General features: G+C 34.9%; 1 protein-coding gene across 3 annotated transcripts in view; it reads left to right on the plus strand.

Moving 5' to 3' along the window:
• The window catches only part of EFR3A (EFR3 homolog A), a 150162-nt gene that overhangs the window by 41800 nt on the left and 84882 nt on the right, over window positions 1-23480 (plus strand). For all 3 annotated transcript variants that reach the window (XM_051971101.1, XM_051971102.1, XM_051971103.1), the window contains 4 exons: window positions 3350-3426; window positions 7490-7617; window positions 9197-9347; window positions 22343-22464. In XM_051971101.1, coding sequence (XP_051827061.1) covers window positions 3350-3426; window positions 7490-7617; window positions 9197-9347; window positions 22343-22464 — 478 coding nt within the window. The remainder of the gene's footprint in view (window positions 1-3349; window positions 3427-7489; window positions 7618-9196; window positions 9348-22342; window positions 22465-23480) is intronic.

Here is a 23480-nt window from a genome sequence, read left to right on the forward strand (position 1 = left end):
TCAGATCAAAAAGGGAAAAAATGAGAAAGAAAACAAAATGCAAGAAAACAACAATAAGTAACATGAAAATACTCTTGTGATCCACATTCAATCGCTTCGGTGCTCTCTCTGGATGTAGATGGCTCTCTCCATAAGGCCTATTGGAATTGGCCTGAAACGCCTCACTGTTGAAAAGAGCCAAGTCCATCAGAATTGGTCATCATATAATCTTGTTGTTGTGTACAATGTTCTCTTGGTACACTCTGATATCTTTAGAGAAAGTTAAAATGTTAGGTATTGATTCTTTATCACTTGGATCTCAACCTATCTTGTTCCTTCTTTGTTTCCTAACATTTCCCTAGTTTATTTTTTTTTTTTTCATCTGCAAGATGGGAATGGCAATATTAATAATACATGTACCACCTAACTCATAGATTTATGAGGAATCAGAAAATCTGGATTTTGTATTGATTTTTATCAACCACTCATAATTATAAATGAGAAAAGTACTTTTATTAATTGCTAACCGTTTTCTAGCCCAGATCAGTTGATCATATTATTTCATACTGCAAAGATGGTTGGAGAACATAAATAGTATATTTCTGATCATATTTAGGTTGTTAATCCTTTTTTAATCTTGGTTTCATCATCTATATATGAAGAGTAACACAATTAGCTTTTCTTAGTATTGACATTGGTTGAAATGAAATTGCTTTGTTAATTCTAAAGCTTTCTTGAGCAGCTGCTATTTATTGGATACTTGTTTTGGAGTTAGGAAAACTCATTTTCCTGAATTCAAATCTTGCTTTAGACATTTACTAGCTATGTGGCTGGTAGACAAGTCACTTTACCCTATTTGCCTCAGTTCTGCATCTCTCAAATGAACGTGATCTCTAGTATCTCTGTGAATATCTCAGATGGGGTCACAAAGAGTTGGACACAACTAAACAATAAGACTTCCACTGAAGATTTTTGAGCTGCTAATGGTACTTTTACTTGCAGGGGCAGAAGGGGAAAAGTCTGGAGGCAGGAACACTAGATGATATTGGATATATTGCATCAGTCAAAGTGAGGAGTAATGGAACCCTAAATTAAAATGATAGCAGTGAGAATTAAATTTCTAGTAAGATTAGCAGGAATTCTTAGGCTATTTTGTGTCATGAACTTTGGTAGTATGGTGAAACCTGTGGAATCAGTCTCAGAAAAATGTTTTTAAAAACATAAAATAAAATGCAGTGTATTGAACTACTGTTATAAAAGTAATAAATAACAAGTTTACATATAACAGATTAAGAACTTCTACAGTAGTAATAGCAAACAATGTGAGTTCTCAGTGACATATATATGGGTGCCAGATATTGGGGTAGACTGAGACAGGGGTGGAGTCAAAGTGCTAAGGGGAGGCACCAGACATTCTTTGATTGAGAGAGACATTCTGATAAGTAGGGAAGGACTGGGGTCATGATGTCTAAGATAGAAGGTCTTTTATTCTTATCAAATATTGTGATGATTAGGAGGGAGGGGTAGTTTTGCAGGATTGAACAGAACAATTAGAAACTGAGGCAGCACAATTCAGGGAAACTAAGGCAGGACAATTAGGGAAACCAAGGCAGGATAATAAAAGAGAACTGTGGCACAACAATATAAAACTTTAAGAATTCTAAAGTGCATCAGTATTTTCTCATTTGAACTAAGTATCAATTTTTCAAGGTATATTCTAGTTATTATTATCCTTATTTTGTAGAGGAGAAAATCAAAGCTCCCATACATACAACTAATTGGTAAGTTATTTATTAGTAAGTATTTAGAATTTCAGTTCAGGTTTTCACCATATGACCTGCCTCTCAAGATTAAATAGGGTCTTGGAAATTGTTTGGTTATTTGGGAAATGAAGAAAATCAACTACAAGATGAATTTTAGATTTCAAGCTTGAACGATTGAGATAATAGTATCTCTATTTTCAAAAGAAGGAATTCAGGAGAAGTAGATATTGTAGAAAATGATAATTGATTTTGGACATGTGAAGCTTGAGATGCTAGAGTAATTTTCACTAGAAGATGTTTAACGGTTGGAAATTTGGAACTTGATGTCAGTATTGGGAGTTTAGACTGATGGAATTCAAGGTAAAAAAATTTTTAGAAGGTGAATATAAGTAATACTTTGGTCAGATACCTGTATTTATATTCTTATTCCATTGTAAAACTAGTGGGTTTCTATGATCTTTAGAAGAAGAAAGTTTTTTGGTTAGTATTGACTAAAACAAATTATTCTACAGTTACAACAAATTACGTATATACACATATATGCATAATTGTGTGTGTGTGTATATATATATACGTATGTATGTATCTCAAAAGTTTTAGTACCATTTAAAAATGAAAAGTAAAAAAAAGTTTTTCTTAATTATATCAGAATAGCTAGAAAGATACTTATGCTTTAGACTGAAATAGGAAAGTTAAGAAGAAAGATATTTTGGGGAGAGTGGAGGCATTTTATATAATGTTAATTCTGCTTTAGAAATTTTGAGTTTATTAGCTAATATAATGCTTTTGCTTTAAGGTTTGCAAAGTACTGTATATATACTAGTCAATTTGATCTGCTCTGTCCACTTTGTTTTTTAATTGCTTCACCATTGAAATATTTATGGTGGGTTGGGAATATTTAAAAGGCATTTGTTGGGGGGGAAGGAAAGGAGAGGGAAAGGGAGGGAAGTAGGGAGGGAGGGGGAGGGGGAGAAAGATCTAGAAGTCATTTGCATAAGGATGATAATTGAACTATAGAAGCTCTGTGGAATTACTTGGAACAAGATCTAGAAAGATAAAAGAATGTTTGTTAGGACCTACAGTTGGTTTGGGTGAGGGCAGATCACCAATGATCCAGCAAAGGAGACAGAAGAAAAGCCATTACAGAGGAAGATCTGAGAACAGTGTCAAGAAAACCTAGGGAGGGGACAGGAGCCAGCCAAGTAGAAGGGATGATCTACAACTTCAAATGCCAGAGGTCATTTATTCTTGAGGAATTTTAAAAAATCCATAGAATTGAACAATTTAGAAATAATTTGTAACCTTAGACGTAGTAGTTTCATTTAAATGATGAAGTTGGAAGCCAACTTTCAATCCCTAATCTAAGGTTAAGAGACTGAAAATTGAGTAAAAAAAAGGAGTAGAGGCCAAGTATTGTTGATTTGGGGGTGGGGGGTGGTGGAAGGGGGCATAGGCAGAAAAGAGGAGAGATATAAATTGATAGCTTACATAAGTTGGTTTTAATTTTTTTTTTATGCATGACAGTTTTCTTATAAATTGCTTCTTAAAATCTAGTTCAATCTTTTAAAAAAAGTTATTAAAATTGTTTACCTTCATTTATTTTATAGGAGTATGCTGCTGCTGTGCTGCTTTGCGCCCTCGTTACAAACGTCTGGTGGATAACATATTTCCTGAAGATCCAAAAGTAAATTTGACTCCTACTTATTGATCTTTCTATTTGCCAGATTCTTTCGCTTCTTCCTCTTCTGCTGTCTATTGTTTCTCTTCTCAAGTGTCTTCTAATTTCCTTGCTATAGTATTATCTCTAAACCTCATTAGGAGGAGGGTCAGTACTTTTCCTTGTTATTGTCTTTTTAATAATCCATATTAACATATTCTTGAAATCTTTTTTCTTAGATTAAAAAAAGACCAGATAAACAAAAGGATTCTGAACTTGGCTTCCAATTATATAGGCCATGTATAATGTACTACCTACTTCTGTCTCAGAGGGTAGTGCTTAAATAAAAATAATAGCAAAAATTTCTGTGCTTTTAAATGCTTTACAGTATAAAAACAGTTCTTTTTTTTTTTTTTTTTTTTTTTTTGGAGATTTTTCAAATTAGAAATGAATCACCTGGTTTTTATTTGATCATAATGTAAATGAAAATGCTTGAATGTCTGGTTTATCCTATTTTTAAACTGTTCAAAAAAATTCCAAGTAGTATTTCCTACATTTTTCCTTCATTCTAATGATAATAACAACCATAGAATGATTTTACTTGGCTTAAACTTTGATTCTATTTATTACTAGTTTTTATGTATTTATGAAAATTTAGACATACAAAAACGACTGATCAACATATTTATTGAACAACATTGAATCTGCAAGATGCTATTGTAATGCCAGAGAAACTGAGGCAGGAGAGAGATTAGAGAGTTTTTAATATTTTATTAATGGGAGAGTAAGATTGACTGGACAGGACTCTCGTCTCAAATTATCCAGTCAGACAGAGATAAGTATACTGGGACCAAGGAATCCATATTGGTCCCAGGGCTGGAGGACCCAGAGAATCCAGCGTCCAGCATCCACCCGCCAGCCGCCATTCTCCAGCAATGAATGGAGAATCTCTAACCTTTATATACCTTTTAGAGACAAAGAAGAGGGAAAGAGTAGGAAAGAGCGGGAAGCCCAGCTGGAAAAGGCTGTGAATCAAAGAGGAACCCAGAGACAGGATGTCTGAATACCCAGAGATAAAGATGTTAGTGAAATACCTTGGAATATTTTAGAGGGATGTTGTAAATTCTCAAGGACAGAAGATAATCAGGAGGTCTACTCTCTTGTTTATCTTGCTTGGGTTAACAGTTTATAACCTTAGACTAATTGGTCCTCAGCCTTCATGGACCAGAGGGAGATTTACAGCTTAGGGGAGTAATTAGGGAGACTGAGACAAGGGAAACTTGTACAAGGAAACTGAGTCAGGACAGTTAAAGAGAACTGTGGCATAACACTATGTGGAATACAGTGAAGTATAAGACATGTACTTGTGCTGAATAAAAATCTTATTTGGGTAAAAATATGAAAAGTTAAACTGCAGAAGCGTCATTGGAATTGCGTTTTTTAAAAAAGCAGTGTTTTAGAGAGATATTTAATAAATATTTAAATTCATGTAATTATAATTCACATGAAATAATGTTGTTCATAAAGTGCTATTATCACAACATCCTGTGAGTAAGGGAGAACAAGTATTATTGTCTCTCTATGAGAGGTTAAGTGATTTTTCCATACTTGTACAACTATTAAATAAATAATGCAGAATTAAGTTCTAAGTTTTATGACCCCAAAGATGTACCCCACTATACCATGCTGTGACATTATATATATGTGTATATATATATACACAGTATATATCTATATATCTAAGATTTGCAGAGTGATATATTCACTATTAACACAAAAACTCTGTGAGGTAAATATTGTTAATTCTGTTTTATAGTTACTATTTTATTGTTTGGTTTTGTAGACAAGGGCCTTGAGAAATCTCAAGGGAAGAAAAATAAGTACTTATTACCAAGATACTTTATAAATATTATCTTGCTTGATTTTCACAACAACCCTATAAGAAAAGTACTATTATTATCACCATTTTTTATAGTTGAGATAATTGAGTCAGAAGCCAAGGTAAATGACTTGTCCATGATCATACAATTTATAACTGTCTGAGCAGGCTTTGAACTCAGGCCTTTTTGAATCCAGGTCCAATGCTATCTTACTGCCTGTAAGGAGAGGGTAAAGAATTTGAATGTTTATCTAATACTGAAGGAAAAATGTAGATTTTTTTTTTTTAGTTTAAGGAGTTAAATATTAGATAAATCAGTTTTTAAAAAGTTTTAATTTATAAAATCTAAATTTTATTGTAGGTTTATTTGAAATTTCTTTAAAAATGAATTAATTTCTGGGGCTGGGGAGGTGGAAAGGATTTACATGAAATTTTCTTTATATATAGAGAATAAAACCCTAACCATCCAGATCTTTTTTCTTTTTTTTTTTTAATTAAAACTTCTTATTTTCAAAACACATGCATGGATAATTTTTCGACATTGATCCTTATAAAACCTTGTGTTGCAAATTTCCTCCCCTCTCCCCTAGATGGCAAGTAATTCATGATAAAACATCCAGACCTTAAAAAGTTTGTGGCTTCATTCTGTTTTCACAGCAAATAAAAAAAAATAATATTCAAAAATAGGTTTTGAAACACCTATGTAAGAGGATATCTTGATTTAGTGTCAGCTCTGAAAGCTTATTTGTTGTGTAGTCTTGGCCAAGTCATGACTTTTCAGAACTTTAGTCTCCTCATTCATAAAATGGAGATCATAATTTCATTACATGCTATAACTGTTTCTAAACCTTAAAGCTCTATAAAAATAGAAGTTGTTATTTTTACTGGGTAGTAAGAATACTTGCAATAAAATCATGACTTGAACACCATAAGTTTCTATTTTAAAGAAAGATTCTTAATGTACTTTAAGACAAAAAGGTAGAATTAGTCATTTTAGAAACAATAGAAATTCTGGTTATCCATCTTTTCAACAAAAAAACTATTCATTAGGTTTTTATAGGCTGCCTGTCTCTCATTCCAGGAAGACATCAATTAATTGACAATATATATGTTGTAAAAATATGATTGGATTATTTTGTTTAGTAGTTTTTATATAAATTATGTCCCCTTTAACCTTTGAGGGGGCCCTGAAACTATGTTCCCTTTAATCTATGAAAGAAGGGTGATTCAGGGTCTCAAACTCTCCCAGCCTCTTGGAAGGGGCCATACCCTTCTGTTCACAAGGGAAACTCCCAAGATAAGTAATTTCTTTTCATTGGAAATCTAGGATTAGGGCATAGTCAACAGTGAGTGGCTCCAACTCCCTGTTAAGTAATCTCATTCAATTTTGAATTGAAGCCCCAAACCTCAGGTAGACAATAAAAGACAATTCTAAACCCTGAATCTTTGCAGAAGTCCTAAACAGGATTGCTTAAGGAAGCTGTCTTCTTAGTAAGCTGACCTGCCAGGACTCTTTACCCATTAAGAAGTCTGTCTTCCAAGCAAGCTGGCTTCTCAGTGGCAATAAATCCCCTTTTGCCACACAGATTTCAGGTTTGCAAATTCTTTCCACTTAAGATCTGTGGCTTTGATCAGAGGGGATTTCCTACTCCATTTCTCTCACCTTATCATTTGGTTCCCTGATCTCACCAATTTGAAGTATAAACTCCTTGAAGGCAAGGGACTAGCTTTTGCTTTGCTCCTTTGTTTTGTACACCTCTTAAGTAATAGTTGACTTACTGAACATATTTAAATCTTCATAGGATTCTCAATCTAGAGTTGGACCTGATCTTTGAGACTCTTCTATCCTTTATTAGATAAACTGTGCCCTTGAGGTTAACTGACCTACTATTAAAGAAGTATTAAGTACTTGTGCTGAGAGATTGGAATTCATGTTCCATGAGTTAAGGTTCTGGGATTTTTCCCTCTATTTTGCTGTTGCATTTGTTTTATATGTGTATATGTACATGTCATGTTTAAATGATGCATTTCTTCACTTTGAAGCAGTTAAGAGATGTCTAAGCTGGAATTGACATTAAGGAAGTAATAGTTAATGTTTTTGGTGTGAATTGACCACAATTTAAGACTAGGGCTTTTGAAATAAATGAGTCTTAAAATAACATGTTTAAGTAAAAAAAAAAAAAATAGGGTAACTTTTTGTCTTATGTGTAGGATGGTCTTGTTAAAGCTGATATGGAGAAACTGACTTTTTATGCTGTATCTGCCCCGGAGAAACTAGATCGAATTGGTTCATACCTGGCTGACAGATTGAGCAGAGATGTTGTCAGACACCGGTCTGGGTAAGAAAATCATTCTCAGTATCTTAAGTATTAATTAGTGTAAATTCCTTTTCTTAATGTAAAGTTTTACCTCTTTGTATTTCTAAAAATGATCACATAAAATTAGCTTTAAATGATTATAGGTTGAAGGAAGATTATAGGAAAGGAGGAAGAAAGGGAGGAAGGGAAAGAGGAAAAGAGGCTGCTAGATGGTGTAACACCTTTAATAGCATCATCTTTTAGGATTTTAAATATTTCAGTTGAAATTCTATCATTTCCAGTTCATTAGCCTTATTCTCAGCATGCTTCCTAATGGCTACTTGACTTCATTCTCCAGGATATTTGGCTCTGGATTAGTAACTGCACCATCATGGTTATCAGTGATGTTAAGATCTTTCTTGAAAAGTTCTTCTGTATAGTCTTGCCATCCTTTCTTAATTTCTTCTACTTATGTTAACTCCTTACCATTTTTGTCTTTTAATATCACCACTGTTGGATTTTTTTTTTTTTTTGATATCTCTGATTTTCTTGGAGACATCTTTGCTTTCTCAATCTATTGTTTTCTTTTATTTTTTTGAATTGCTTATTTTTGAATTGCTTATCTTTTCTCTTTTTGCTATTCTCTGGAATTCTGCATACAATTAGGTACATCTTTCCTTTTCTCCTTTCCTTTTTTTCCATTCTTTTCTCAGTTATTTTTAAAGCCTCATCAGAAAAACTTTATTCCTTCCTATCTTTCTCATTTTGGAGGGGAGGGGGTGAGGCAGTTGGGGTTAAGTGACTTATCTAGGATCATACAGCTAGTTCATGTTAAGTGTCTGAGGTCAAATTTGAACTCAGGTCCCCCTGACTTAAGGACTGGTACTCTATTCATTGCACCATCTAGCTACCCCTTTTTCTCTCTCCCTTCCTCTCTCCCTCCCTTCCTTTTTCCTTCCTTTCTTTCTCTCTTTCTCTCTTTCTTTCTCTCTTTTACCTCTTAGAATCCTTTAGAATTAAAAGTTAGTTTAAACATCACCTTCTGCAGAAAGATAGGACAATTATTAATTACTTTTTGCCAGGCACTGAGCAAAACACTTAGGATATAAATAATAAGCTTTCAGGGAGCTTCTATGCAGATGAAGGAAAACAACTCATAAAGGGGAGCTAGAAAGAGGAGTTAGTGGTGGAAAGTGGATGATGCTGACAAGGGGATGGAAAAATCTGGAGAACACATAGATCTGGGAGTGAAGTGAACCATAGCTTGATGCATTCACGTAAGAGGTAGATACTTGCCAATCAGAAGAGTGGGTCTCAGGACAGAGATATCTTCAGATTTGAAGATTGCTGGAGAGTGGAGTTAGGAGTAAAATCTATAATAAACTTCCTGAAATCACATACCTATAGTTATTTTGTGTGAAGTATAGCTTATGCCCTCTCTTTGCTTTTAGTTTTTTTTTAACTTTACCTACTTCACATCTGTCTGATAACTTCATTAAGTTGTGAATTGTGCCTTTCTATTATTTGTTTTAAAAAGTTATTTTAATACTATGAATGATAAGCCCTTTTATGAGATTTAACTGGAGATATATTGTAATGTTTTCTTTTCCCTTTTATTTAGGTATGTTTTAATTGCTATGGAGGCATTGGACCAGTTGCTAATGGCTTGTCATTCTCAAAGCATCAAGCCATTTGTAGAAAGCTTTCTGCATATGGTAGCAAAGCTGCTGGAATCAGGAGAACCAAAACTACAAGTTCTTGGAACTAATTCTGTGAGTAAAGCCATTTTATTATACAAATTATAAGATTGTTTTGGTTTGGGGATGTTATCTTCTTATATACTACCTTACTAGGCAAAGGAAGTGTAAGATAGCTAAAATAATGAGACACAATTAAAATAAAATGTCAAAAATGAATATAAGAATTAACAGTTCTTTAGAATTACTTCACATTAGCTGTGTCTGTTTCCTATTACTGAAATCTGTGAGTTTGGAAACTGAATATATATATATATTTACATATTTACAAAAGTGAGAAGGAATGCCTTCCAGACCTCTCATATAGTCAGTACAAAGGAAGTTGAGAAAGACAGTCAAGATCAAAGTTACAGGAACAACTTTTATTGCTTGATGCATCAACCTCCAGAGGGAAAAAGTAACGAAAGATGGTGTGATGATGGCTTCCATTTCTTACTACAGAGAGCAAGGTCCCATTTCTTCCTATGCAATCTACCTGATATCTAGCACCTAGAAGTAAGAAGAATGGAGAAACAGAGGACTTTCCTTCTGATCACTTGCCTGCCAGCAGCCCCTCTATGTTCTGCTGAATCCTCTCTCATCTCCAGTATCCATTGGAAAAGAGACAAATCTCATTTCATTATTAACTTAGTTTATATCTGGTATGACCATACCTAACTCATCCCACTTATTCTGAACTCCTGTAGGTCATTTTCCAATGGATCATTATCAAAACCTTTTCTGCATTCCCTGCTACTGGATTCTTTATTCTAATATTTCTCAACCCATTTATCCCAAAATCTCAACTGAATGCTACCCCACCACTTGCATATTGTACCCTTTGGAATACTTGTTCCATAGGTAGTAAATTTTCTTTCATCTTAAAATCTTTTCCTTTCCCATTCATTCTTTCTGGTGGCTACCCCAAGATATGGCTGCTTCTTGATGACACAACTCTCCTGGCCACTTTTTGCTACTGCTTATACTTTTACTCATTTTCCTTGGCTTTCTAGGGGAGAACATTGCCATTCATTGGTACTTCCAGATTTTTTCCTTATCACTCAGTATCTTCAAGGTCCATATAATCCATATCTTCCATCCAATAAAAATTATGATAGTATTTGTCTAAAGACTTCTAGGATACTGTACTTCTGAGTGAGTTCAGTGTCTGACCCATAATCTTTCTCTCCTCCCCAACTCCTGCCTAGGAAACTTCACACAAACATAATCATATTCCCTCAAATGTCCTAACCTTCCATTTCCTTAATCTACTTGTTTCCTTAACCTACTCTTCTACCTTAGTTTAGCTACAAAGAAAGATGTTTATATTCTAGATTTTGCCATATGGACAAAACATTGGACATGACATTTATGGACATATCATAAACATACATAAATGTATTCTATTTAGAAAGAATTCCAAAATCATCTTATATGGCCATAATTTATTATCCATCTCTCCCTCTGCCTTTCTTATATCAAACTTTGCTTTTTGTCCATACTCTGACTTTCAGTCTTTTATCCATTCTGTTAACTTTCAGGCTATCAACCCTGCACTAGCTATTTTTTCCTCATTTCCCCATTTTAATCCCTTAGGAAACAAGTCCAACTCTACATTGTTCATTCCTCTCAAATTCCTTATCATATAGGATCATTCTGCCTGTGCATTGCCATTGCTCCTATGTACATGATTCTAAATTAAGATGCAATCGTTTTGGATTGAGTCTACTACAAATTTATGTTACATAGCATCAAGTGGGCCCTTACTATTGCTCAGCAGTACTTTTACACCTGCCTTAACAACTCATCTTGCTCTCCATATCAGCATTTCTAAACCTTTTCATCTCTTCTCAAGCATCCTGTAGTTCTCTTTAGCTCCATCTTTCTCAGGTGAGAACCTTGCCTCATATTTTACAGAAAGAATTTGGGCCATTCCCTATGAATTCTCTCTTCTCTCTTCATTTTATATTATATAAATATCTTATGCCATGATCTCCTTAATCCTATCTGAATCTTTGCAAAGATAACGGGGATATGTCTTCTTATATCATCTTTTCTTTGGGGCCACACTAATTAGTTATCATTTCTCAACATACAGTTTCACTGTCCTGTTTTTTCCCTTAAAATTATATATACTTTTAAATTTACTTTTCTGTTTATAAGAAGTCCTAAATCTACTCTTTTACTTTTTTCCGTTTTTTTTTTTTTTTTTTTTTTTTTTTTTTTTTTTTTTTTGTGGTTGAATGCAATACCATTTTTCTTGACTCCTAGATATGAAACCTTGATGTTATTCTTGCCTCTTCTCTTTCACTTCACATCTTAGTTGCCAAGCCTCACCATTTCTACCTCCAGAGATAGTAACTCCTCTCTACGTAAACAGTTATCACTAGAGTTGAGGTCCCAATTGGCATACATTTGTATTATCACATTGGCTTCTTCATTGGCTTCCCTGCTTCAAGCTCCATCCTTTACAAAACAGTCAAAGAGATTTACTTAAATACAGATCTATGTCATTTTTCTACTCATAGATTTCAGTGTTTACCTTTTGCTGCAAGAAAAAATTAATTTGGCTCTTGGAGATTTTCACAATGAGGTTCTGCTCAGTCTTTCCAGCTTCATTATGCATTTAACATCCTGTACTCCGGTCTCACTGGCCGCCTTGTTATTCCTTACTTGTCATTTCTCATGCACTGGCTGCCACTGTGCTGTCTCATCACCTCTACTTCAAAGATTCCCCTATTTCCTTTAAGACACAGCAAGTATCATCTTCTACACAAAGCCTTTCCTCATATTCTCAATTGTTAGTGTTCCGTTTCCCTGACTATTTTATGTTTATTTTGTATATAACTATATTTGTACATGTTATCTCTCTTGAGAGAATGCAAGTTAGAAAGTAATGTTTAGTTAATTGTTTTATATTTTTATCTTTAGCACCTCACCCAATGCCTGGTCCATAATAGATGCTTCTTACAAATTAGTTATCATGGATGTTCTACTTTCCTTTTGCCTCCATTATAATTTTGAAGTTGTGTTTCAAGTGGGAAAAACAAACAGTGCCAAGTGTCAGATTATTGACATTCTCATCTAATTGTACCTGGCTGGAATAGTGGCTATCAATTCAGTTCAAAGTCCTTTGTTAGTTTGTAGAGAAAGAAGGATAAAAATGAAGTAATTTGGTCTTCTAAGAACTTAAACTTCACTTTAGACATCTCTTTTTCATATACAAAAGAGGTATGATTTCTAGTTGGAAAAAAATTTGCTCTTTATTCCATTTCTTTAGTCACATCAAATTATGGAGCAAAATAATTCTCTACTTAATTTGGTTATGCTTAATTTTGTTGAATAAATAGAAAAACTGGATATTAAGAATGATTTACTGGTGTTTACTGGAAATCTGATCTGTTTTAATGGAAGAGACAAATTCTTGTGCTTTGAATGATGATTTGTATTAGTTGAATTAAAAAAAAGTGTAGAGGAGCTTTTTTGAAGGTCATACTCCTTTTTTTATCCTTTATTCTTTTAATAGATAGCTCTGTTATATATAGCTCTGTTATATTCTTTTTTCAATCATCTTTGAAGCAGAGGCGTTGAAATAAATGGAAATATTCAAATAATGTAGAAAATTACAGAATTTTTTGGTAGAATTTCTGTTGTTCCTTTTTTTTTTTTTTAAATTAATATTGACAGTTGGAAGATGTAGCATGGTATAGAGGAAAGGGAACCAGAGACAGACTCATGAATACCTCGGTTCAAATTTGGCACCTGATTCTTAATAGCTTCTGTTTCCTTATCTGTAATAAACAATAAGAAATTCTGAGCAAGGGAATGAAATGATTAGAATTATGCCCACAAAGTGTATTCTAACATCAGTAGGAAAGAAAGAATACCTGTACTATTTACATTATAGGGCTATTTTTGAGGATCCATTGAAATAGTATGTTGAATTTTTTCTTTTCTTTTTTCTTTTCATTTATTTATCTATTTATTTATTTGTTCATTTATTTATTTTTTGCTGAGGCAATTGGGGTTAAGTGGCTTGCCTTGGGTCACACAGCTAAGAAGTGTTAAGTGTCTGAAGTCATAGTTGAATTTAAGTTCTCTTGACTCCAGGGCCTGTGCTCTATCTACTTACTGTGCCATCTAGCTGTACCACATGCTGAGTTTTTTCAAAACTTATAGTTCTATATAAATGACATTTATAACATCCTAAGTTTAAATTTATTTTTTAATATTTTATTTTTCCTCAGTTACATATAAAACCAGTTTTTAACATGTTTCTTAAAACTTCCTTCTTATTGAGAAGGCAAGCAATTTTATGTAGGTTTTGCATGTGTAGTCATATAAAACATAGTTCTATATTTGTCTATATTTGTCATGTTGTAAAATAAAACAGAGACCAAAATAAACCCAGCCATAAAAAAGAAGTATGCTCTGCATTCAGATTCCATCAGTTCTTTCTCTGGAGATGGATAGCATTTTTCATCTTAAGTCCTTTGGCAATATCCTCAAATCATTGTATTGTTGAGAATAACTAAGTCATTTACATCTGGTTATTATACAATATTGCTATTACCATAGGATCATAAGTTTAGAACTTAGAGGCCATCCCTTTGGATCCATCTCTTTCATTTTAAGGATAAAAATCTGAGGCCTATCAAGTAAATGTTACTTGCCTTAGGTCATGCAAGTAATAGGTAGTAGAGTGAAGATTATTTCTTAATGTAAACTCAGATGGGGAAAAAACATAGTTACTGTTATCATTTCTACAACGTATAATCAACATATTTTAAAGTTTATAGTACTTTCTTTACAACCTCTGTGTGAAGTATATAGTTCAAAAATTATTGCCATTTTAAAGTCTCCTAGGTTGTGGTTTAGATTAAGTGAAAATTAAATTCCATAGGTGTGTCTTAAGGAAATGTACAATAAAGCCATTACATAGACATAAACATTTTTAGTATCCCATATAGACACATAAGATAAGAAGTTGGATCAGAGATTGTTATTTAACTTACTGGAAGATGGAAGGAAGGTTTTTTCCTCTTTCCTCAAAAGAAAAGAAGTATTTCATATGCCTTTGGCACAGTTTCTGTTCTATTTGACTATCCAAGGGTAACATTAGCTGTTTCCCAAAATAATTCATCCTTCATAATCTCTGGGGACCCACATCATTACTTAAAACTTGGAATAAATTAAGATAAACTTTTTCTTTCAAACAAAACAAAAAACTTAGAGACAGGATACAGGTTTGACAGCTAAATATCTTATTAAAAAATTAATAGTTTGACATTTTCAGAAAGCATATTCTTGTGAGTATAATCTCAGTACAGTTCCTCTAAAATGATCATAAGTGATATCTGTCAAATTCTCTGAAATTATAGATTTCAAGAATGGCTTATTTCTAAAGACCATTGTTACAAGCTGTTCATAAATAATATCTTTAAAATTCCCTGAAATCATAGCTTTCAGGGAATGGTTTACTTCTAAAGACCATTAGTGCATTACTGTTAAATTTATTATAAAGCTTATTTTAGTTTCTCATTTTTCTCCATACATAAATGTCTGTAAATTCTCAACTGATTTCCACAATTTATTAATGTAGAGCCTGATTAAATGTAGTGTGCTTTCTAGAGTCCCCAAATTGGGGTGCCAAAATATATCATCTAGACTAGCTCTCTGGAGGACCTCGGGACCAGCTCGAGTCCTTGGTCTTAGTGAAGGAGTGAAGTAGGAAATGCACAGGAAACCACAAGGATAGTCAAAGATGGCGTCCGTTTATTTCAAGTCCTCTCAGTTCTTAAATACCTTAGTATGATTACATCACTATAGCACATTGAGCATGTGCCAACTGTAGAACCATTACATCATCACAGCACACTGCGCAAGTGTTAACTATAAGCATCCTTCTGTTGACTTCTCAGGAAGGCTGAGAACACCAAAGGAAGATGGGGAGCCAAACCAGTCATTGTCAGCAGGTTCCCTCTAGGCTGAAGGGTCTTATATGTTACCCAGAGTTTCCCCACTATTTGTGATCCTCTACATTTCCCGCTTTCTTTTGTTTTAGTTGAACTGGGTATATATAAGCCCATCAGCATGGGAGGTATTACACAAGTAAGTAGTAATGTAACATAGACTAGTAGTGATGTAACAAACAACATGAATCAATATGGTATTATAAAAGATGTCCATGAGTCCTAGAAGGAGGGTATATAAATAACAATTACACATACATCTCCTTCAGCAGCCAAGGGGTAGTCCAAAATCAATCTATTGTCCATCATTTCATGTGTCAGGGAATTCCTGCAAGCTTTGAAATCCTGCATCAGTCTTATCATATCTCAGGGAAAACAATAATTTTTGCAGGTTTTGAAGTCCTACATCAGTCTTATCATGTCTCAGAGAATCTGATGAATCCTGCAGGTTTTGAAATCCTGCAGTAGTCTCGTCAACAATTTTTGATGTTCACTGTCATGCTTTTTCAGTGGCACACATGGTCAGAGATGGAACCACCCAATGTTTCTTGTGTCTTCTCCTTTGTTGCGAGGGTCATTTCTTTTTCTGTCTCTCTCTAATGTAAAAGGATGGATAAAGTGAATACAGTTCATTGGCACCCATTTGATTCCTTCTCCTTCTGTAAAGATACAAGCAAACCCTCTCTCCCAAGTGGATAGTCTGTCTAGTCCCTTCCATTTGTCACTTTCTGGATTTCTCACATCACCTGGTGATTATCTAAAGATACTGGAACTGCTTTCACTGGACACTGCCCTTCTGACAGGTTATGAAACCTGTCTGCTGGAGCCAGTGCATCTTCATCAAAAACTAGAAAATTAGTAGTATAAAGGGCTAAGTTTTAGAAGTTCTCTAAGGTTACCTCTGGCTCCCCCTCTCTTTTGTTTTTGGAGGAGCGTCTTGATGTCTCTATTCTCCTCTTTACTGTTGCCTGTACTTGAGGATTAAAAGGTATGCCAGTGGTGTGTAAAATCTGATACTGTACGCAAAAGTATGCAAAATGTTTAGAAGTATATGCATGTCCATTATCTGTTTTTATTGCTTGTGGCACCCCCATAATTGCAAAAACTTGTATAAGGACTTCAATTACCACTCGGCCTGTCTCTTTTGCTGCTGGTATTGCAAAAGTAAATCCTGAAAAGGTGTCTACTACAAGATGGATAAAAGACAGACAATCACAAGATTTGTAATGAGTCACATCCATTTGCCAGATTTCATTGAGTCTCAAACCACAAGGGTTCTTCCCTGGAGGCAGTATAGGAATGTGGAAAGGAAGGCAAGCTGTACAGATTTTTACTATGCATGTAGTTTCCTCTTGTTATTCCAAATTGTAAACATAAAGCTGGAGCAGCCTGATGATATTTAGAATGAGATTCTTGGGCTTCCTGAAATAAAGGAGTATTGGCTAACATGGTTCTCTTAAAATGCTGATATATATTAGAAGCTACAAATTTTATTTGGGCTGTGGAAATTTTTTACCATAACTACCAAATAAGCCGTATCAGATATTATATTTACATTTCCTGGATAATAAGTAAACGCTAGCATGATTGCATACAATTCATCCTGCTGAGTGTACTGAAAAAGAATTCTGACTATATATAGTTAAATCATGAGAATATACAGCACAAATGTTATGTTTGGATGCCTCTGTAAAGATAGTTGGTCCTTTAAGAGGAACCTTAGAAATCTTTTCTTCAAAAATCCATCGCCAATTATGTAATAGTCATGTTATCTTTAAGGGAGACCCGTGTGTAAAATTTGGAGCTGTGGCCAATAAAATTTGCCTTAACTTGTACATTGGTATAAAAGATGTATATCCTGTCAGGTCTTATCCCAGATAATTGTATTACTTGCTTAATGGCCTTTCATAAGATTCTAGCCAGAAGCACTGGGTAACAAATAAGGCTTTGCTGGAAGGTTCACCCACTCTATTACACTGTCTCCTTGATGAAGGACTGCTGTGGGTGCCTCTTTTGTAGCAAAAACTGATCTTTCCAAGGGTTTCTGAGTGACTCTTTCAACCACCCTTGTATAAAGCCAGTTCAACCTCTCTCAAAATCACTTGGGCTTCTTTTGTAAATTGGCGTGGTGAATCTAAAGCAATGTCGCCCCTAAAAATGTCATATAATGGTTGCAGTTGATAGAGTAGTCAAGCCTCACACTGTTCATATCCATTGGATATCTCCTAACAATTTCTGAAAGTCATTTAAGGTGTTCAACTTCTCTATTCTTAAAGAAAGTTTTTGTACTGTAAGCACCCTATTAGGATATACTTCATATCCTAAATATTGAAAAGGAACTTATCTTTGAATTTTTCCTGGGGCTATATACAATTTGTAGATCCTTAGTGTTTCCATGGTCTTTTGTAGACATGATTCTAACATTTGCTCAGGTGCACACCTCAAGATATCATTCATGTAATGTAATAACATAACTTTTAGAAATGCTTTTCTTCCTGGAGTAAGAGCACCAGCAACATACATTTGATACATAGTATGGCTATTTTTCATTCCCTGTGGCAAAACTGTCCATTTAAATATTTTATAAGGCTCAGCTAAATTAACGCTGGGTGCTGAAAAGGCAAATATTTTCATATCCTCCTTATCCAGAGGAATAGAATAGAAACAATCTTTAATGTCTATAACCCAAAGAGGCCATTCCATAGGTAATTGAGTAGGAGATGGAAGCCCAGGCTAAAGAGTTCCCATAGTTTCCATCTGTTCATTTACTTTTATCAAATCATTTTCCAGATTTCTTTTTTTTATAGCAAATACAGGGGAATTTCAAGGACTTAAGGAATGTTGTTAAGTGTCCTTGGTCAAGTTGCTCCTGTACCATATCTAATAAGCCTGAATTTTTTCACTTATTAAGGACCACTGTTCCACCCACACTGGTGTATCAATTTTCCATTGAATGGTAACAGATGAGAGTGCAGGCCTTCAACAGCAGTCTGTTGGAATCTTTACAAACTGCTAACTAATTAGAGTTGATCTAATCTTACAAGAAGATGTTTTGTTGGAATCTTTACAAACTGCAGCCCTGCCTAAAAAGCAGAAGTACTCATTTGTAATCCTAACTGTTGTAAGATGTTTCTTCCCTACAGATTGATTATCTTCAAATATCCATCTCAAAGGGGTAGCACTAACTTCCGCTGCTATTGATCCTCCTACGCCAGACATATAGGTGTCTGCCGTAATCTTTGGCCAATGACTGGGCCAATTGGCACCTCTAATGACTATATGAACTGCACCCATGTCTACCAACCCTTCCAATGGTATGCTATTTACATAGATAATGAGCATAGGTTGGTCAGGTGTAACAGCTGCAGTCCAGGATATTTCTGGATTCTGTTGTTGGGAGTCAAAATCTGGGTAAATAGTACCAAATTGCATTTTAGGAGTGTGTATCAGGAAGCTTGATGCTACTGCTACTACTTCTTCTAGGTGATAGATCACACATTGTCTACCTGTATTAGTGATTTGGACATTAGCTACATATTCCCCAGTTTCCCAAATTAGTGTATGGATGGATGGACACTGTTTTGTAAGCACTCTCAGGAGATGAAATGGTAAAGCCTACTGTGTTTGGAGGCAAGGGATCTCTAGGTTGGACAGGGACAGGTTTCAGCTCTCTAGAGGATATCTCAGTAGTCTGAATAGCATACAGCTCTATTCGCCTTAATTGCAATCCCTTTCCCCCATCAGATTTCTTCTTGGCTGATTAACTAACTTCTAAAGACTCTCTGGGTATAATATCGGCTGCCATCATGCACCAAGGTTTTTTTTGCCCGGGGTCCTTGAGCCAACCCCTACTTCCTATTTCCCTGAGTCACTTTACATTCTGATGCCCAGTAGAAGCCCTTGTTGCATTTTGGATGTGGGGTTTTGGATCTTGTCCCTTCCTATTCTTTCACTTTATCTTTTTGCCAACATTGAGCTTTCAGGTGCCCTACTTTACCACGTTGAAAGCACTGACAAGTCTCTTTGGAGATCCCAAGAGGGACCCTGTTTTCTTATATTCAGATTTTGAAAAGCCTGCATCATAGTCTAGGCATAAAAGGTATTTATTTGTGCCCACTGTGGGACAGCAACTTAAGGTCTCCTCTAAAGGAACATCCTTTTAAAGTCCTAATATAACTCTTCTACAATCCTCATTAGCATTTTCTCTAGCAAGTTGTCTTATAATTTCTGTTGCTGCATTTTCACCAATAGTGTGACAGCTGTCTGCAGACATCCCATGAAATCAGCAAAGGGTTCATTTGGACTTTGTGCTATTTTCATGAAGGCTTCCCCTCTGTCTTGTCTTCCTGGGAGGGTGCCCCATACTTTGATAGCAGCAGAAGCATTTTGCTCATATGCTGCCAAAGGGTAATTAATCTGTACTAAAGTGTCTGCATAAGGACCTAACTAAACCTATTAGTTGGTCAAAGGTGATCGGTATATTAACTCCATGTTGCCTATTTCATTGGGCTTGTGTTCTACAGAGTTAATTATACTCAGAAAGCCACAAGGTTTGTCCAGGTTCTAACCATGTTTTTGCTATAGAATTCCAATCTATTAAGGGTTAAATTTTCATAAGCCAAATTCTCTAATAGCATCTTAACATAAGACGATGTAGACCTCTAAAGAATGCAAGCCTTTTTCAGATCTTTGATAATTTCTTAGATTAAAAGAAGTGTATTTCAAGCTCTTCAATCACAGGGTATGCTTCTATTCTCAAATCAGATGTATTCTGTCCTTCCTCCTTTGTTTTAATTAATGCCTCTTGTAATGGGAACAAAGTGGGTGGGCAAAACTGCATTGCCTCTCCCACTAGTCCTCCCTCCCTTGAAGGTGAAGTTGAGGGAGCAGGGTCAGGAGATGGGGAATACCCTAAGGGCCCATGCTGGTGTAGGCAAAAATGAAGCTGAGCTGTGAAAGTGAGAAGCACCATATTCTTTAAGCTCATCAGCATGGTACTTAAGGTACTTTAACTTACCCCAACTGGTTATGCCTCCGAGATGCCTTGTCAGTACCATCTCCCTTCTGCTTTTTCTCCTTACAGTTCCTTGTCTGACTGTCCACATTAAAATTTTTCTTTGTTTTAAAACTTGTGGGATACCTTAAAATCAATTTTATTATATTGTATATAAGGAATATTTCCTTGGGAATTAAATCAGACCCCATAGTTTTGTAATATCCAATTAGTTGTTTTCTCACTATTTTCCATATTTCTAGCTTTAATCTTTCTTCCTTAGAGAGCCAAGGGAATGTGTATTCTATTATATTTAAGAACTCATCGATCTGCTTCTGAGTTATAAACAAACCTTGCTTCTCTATTAACCTAAGTCCTTTTCATACTTCCCGGGGGGGGGGGGGGCAGGGGGAGGGCTTTTTCTATACTATCTGCCCCATTTTGGCTGAAAAACAAAAGTGACTAGTTTAACCCTTACCAAATCTTCCTGCTTACCTATTTTTATACTCACCCTATTTCTGGTCACGGGGACTTCTCCATTGAACTCACCGATTCTGTCAATGGATCTGCTGAATGTAGGGCCTCACATTTAGGGCCTCACATTTAGGGCCTCACTTGGGCGCCAAAATGTAGTTTGCTTTCTAGAGCCTGGAGTGCCAAAATATACGGTCCAAACTAACTCTGTGAAGGATCTCAGTCCGAGTCCTTGGTCTTAATGGAGGAGTGAAGTATGCAGGAGACCCACGAGGCTGGTCAAAGATGGAGTCTTGTTTATTTCAAGTCTTCTCAGCCTCTTAAATACCTTAGTATCACTACAACACACTAAGCATGTACCAATTGTAGAACCATTACATCACCACATCACCATGCATTCTGCACAAGTGCTAACTATAAGCATCCTAGTATTGATATGTAAATGCCTCTCTTTACTGTAAATATCCCTTGCTTCAAATAGAACAGGTGGTCATGTCCTCCTTGACTTACTGGAAGGGTGAGAAGCACCAAAGGGAGATAGGGAGTCAGACCAGACATTGTCAGCAGGTTTCCCTGGGCTGAAGGGTCTTATACCTTATCCAAAGTTCCCCTACTATCTGTGGCCCTCTACAGTTAAATGGTTTAATTACTTTAAAAATAAATAAGTTACTAAAACTCTCATCTTTGAGATGCCATAAGAAATAACTTAATGGTAATGTTAATTAGATATGGAAAGCCATTTCAAAAAAAAAAAAAAGAAAGAAACCATCCAAGAAAAATGTTTGTGCCCAATCCACTTGTTCCCTGTGCCTTTTTTTATATACACACACACATATATTATACATACATAAACAATGCATATGTACACATTTGTGTTTTTCTTTTAAGTTACTGAAGAAGAGTATGATATAAATTTAGTCAACTTTTACTTTCATGTTTATCTTTTCAAAAATGATAATTTTTGATCTATACTTTTGATTTTATTAATATCTCCTGGTAAGGAATCTTCCTCTACCAGAGCAGAGAGGCACTTTCTTTGTACCTTTATAGTATAAAGAAAAATGGCTGAGGCATGTGAAATTAAGTATATTGCTCTGGGTCTTACAGGATCTTTGACACTGTGTCAGAGGTAGAATTTAATCCTAGGTTTCCTATCTCTGAGACCAGGTTTCTAACTTCTATACCATTTTTCCTCTCTTCATTATTATTCTTATTACTATTTTTGTTATTGGTGTTATTATTGTTGACATGATATAATTATAATAAGCTGACATTTTTATTGCTAATCTTTCACTTCTGTTTAAATTTGAATCTATTTCCACTTGTTTCATCATGAATAGAAATAAAACAATTCAAGAATATCAGTTTTATATTTGGAATAATTTACTTATATGAACAATATTGCTGTTTAATATTTAATGTTATTTTTTAAAGTTTTATTATTGATATTAAAAAGGATTCTTTATTTTGTTGAGGTTCTCTTTTTTAAGTGTTAATGTTTATGGAATTATATATTGAAAAATATAAAAAACTTTACTGTCTTGAGATTTTGAAGAAATAACAAAAATACTTATTATTGCCTTTTTTTTTAGTTTGTCAAATTTGCAAATATTGAAGAAGACACACCCTCTTATCACAGACGTTATGACTTTTTCGTTTCTCGATTCAGTGCCATGTGTCATTCCTGTCATAGTGATCCAGAAATTCGGAAAGAGTATGTATCATTTTTCTGTTACAGAATTTTAATAGAACATTATGTGATCATGGATTTCTCGTTTATGCTCATGTTACATAATAAATTTTAAAGGAATTATGAAGAGCTATATTCTAAACATCTCTAAAATGTAGATGTCCTATATGTATATTCAACAAATAGTTACTAAGTACATTTTCAAAAAGAAGGTATGATCTCTATCCTTATAAGAATTCTCAAACTAGGAGCTGGGCGTAACATTTGACAGATGTCATATGATTTTGCTTTTAGAGATGTGCTTTAGAGAGAAGTGATAAGCTAAGTATTATTTGAGATTTGTTTTGGGAAGAAGAATTTTTTAGTGATCAGAATGGTGAGTAGTGCTTCAAAACCAGTGTTCTTAATATCAGGAAACATTAATTTTGGGGAGATATTGGAGGATGAAAATGAATTAGGAATGATTGAACTTTTGGGAAAGCTAGAGTTTCTAAGTGGCAGAGGTAAGGAAATAATACATAGTAGACATGGGAGATATGGGAGATTTTTTGCAAAAAAGTGTGATGACTGTGTATTTAAAATCAGCCAGAGTCAGGAATTCAGGTTAAGGAAAAAATCTTCAATCTTTATTGAAGTAAAGAGGTGAAAAAGGATTGCGATAGCAATATGGGCAAGAAAGATTGCAATAGCAATATGGGCAGCTGTGACAGGAAGCCAGCTAGCAGAGGGGGATTGGAGATGAAGAGCTATTGCAATGGCAATGCGAGCAGCTGTGACAAGACGCCAGCCAGCAGTCTCTCCTTCCACTTCCCTTTCAACTCCCTTGCCTCCACCCACCAAAAACATCATTTCCTATATAACACATCAGGACTTGCACAAAGGCGGGGGGGAGGGAGGGGGGGTCACTCTTTCTCCAAGCATATATATTAATAGAGTATGGTCCAGTTATTTAGCCTCATGTGCCTATTTAGCCTTAGGCTATTTAGCCTCATGTGCTTGGGACCTCAGTGCATCAACTTGAGTCTCAGCCCATTACAAAA

This window comes from Antechinus flavipes, chromosome 1 (genome assembly GCF_016432865.1).
Source record: "Antechinus flavipes isolate AdamAnt ecotype Samford, QLD, Australia chromosome 1, AdamAnt_v2, whole genome shotgun sequence".
NCBI lineage: Eukaryota > Metazoa > Chordata > Mammalia > Dasyuromorphia > Dasyuridae > Antechinus > Antechinus flavipes.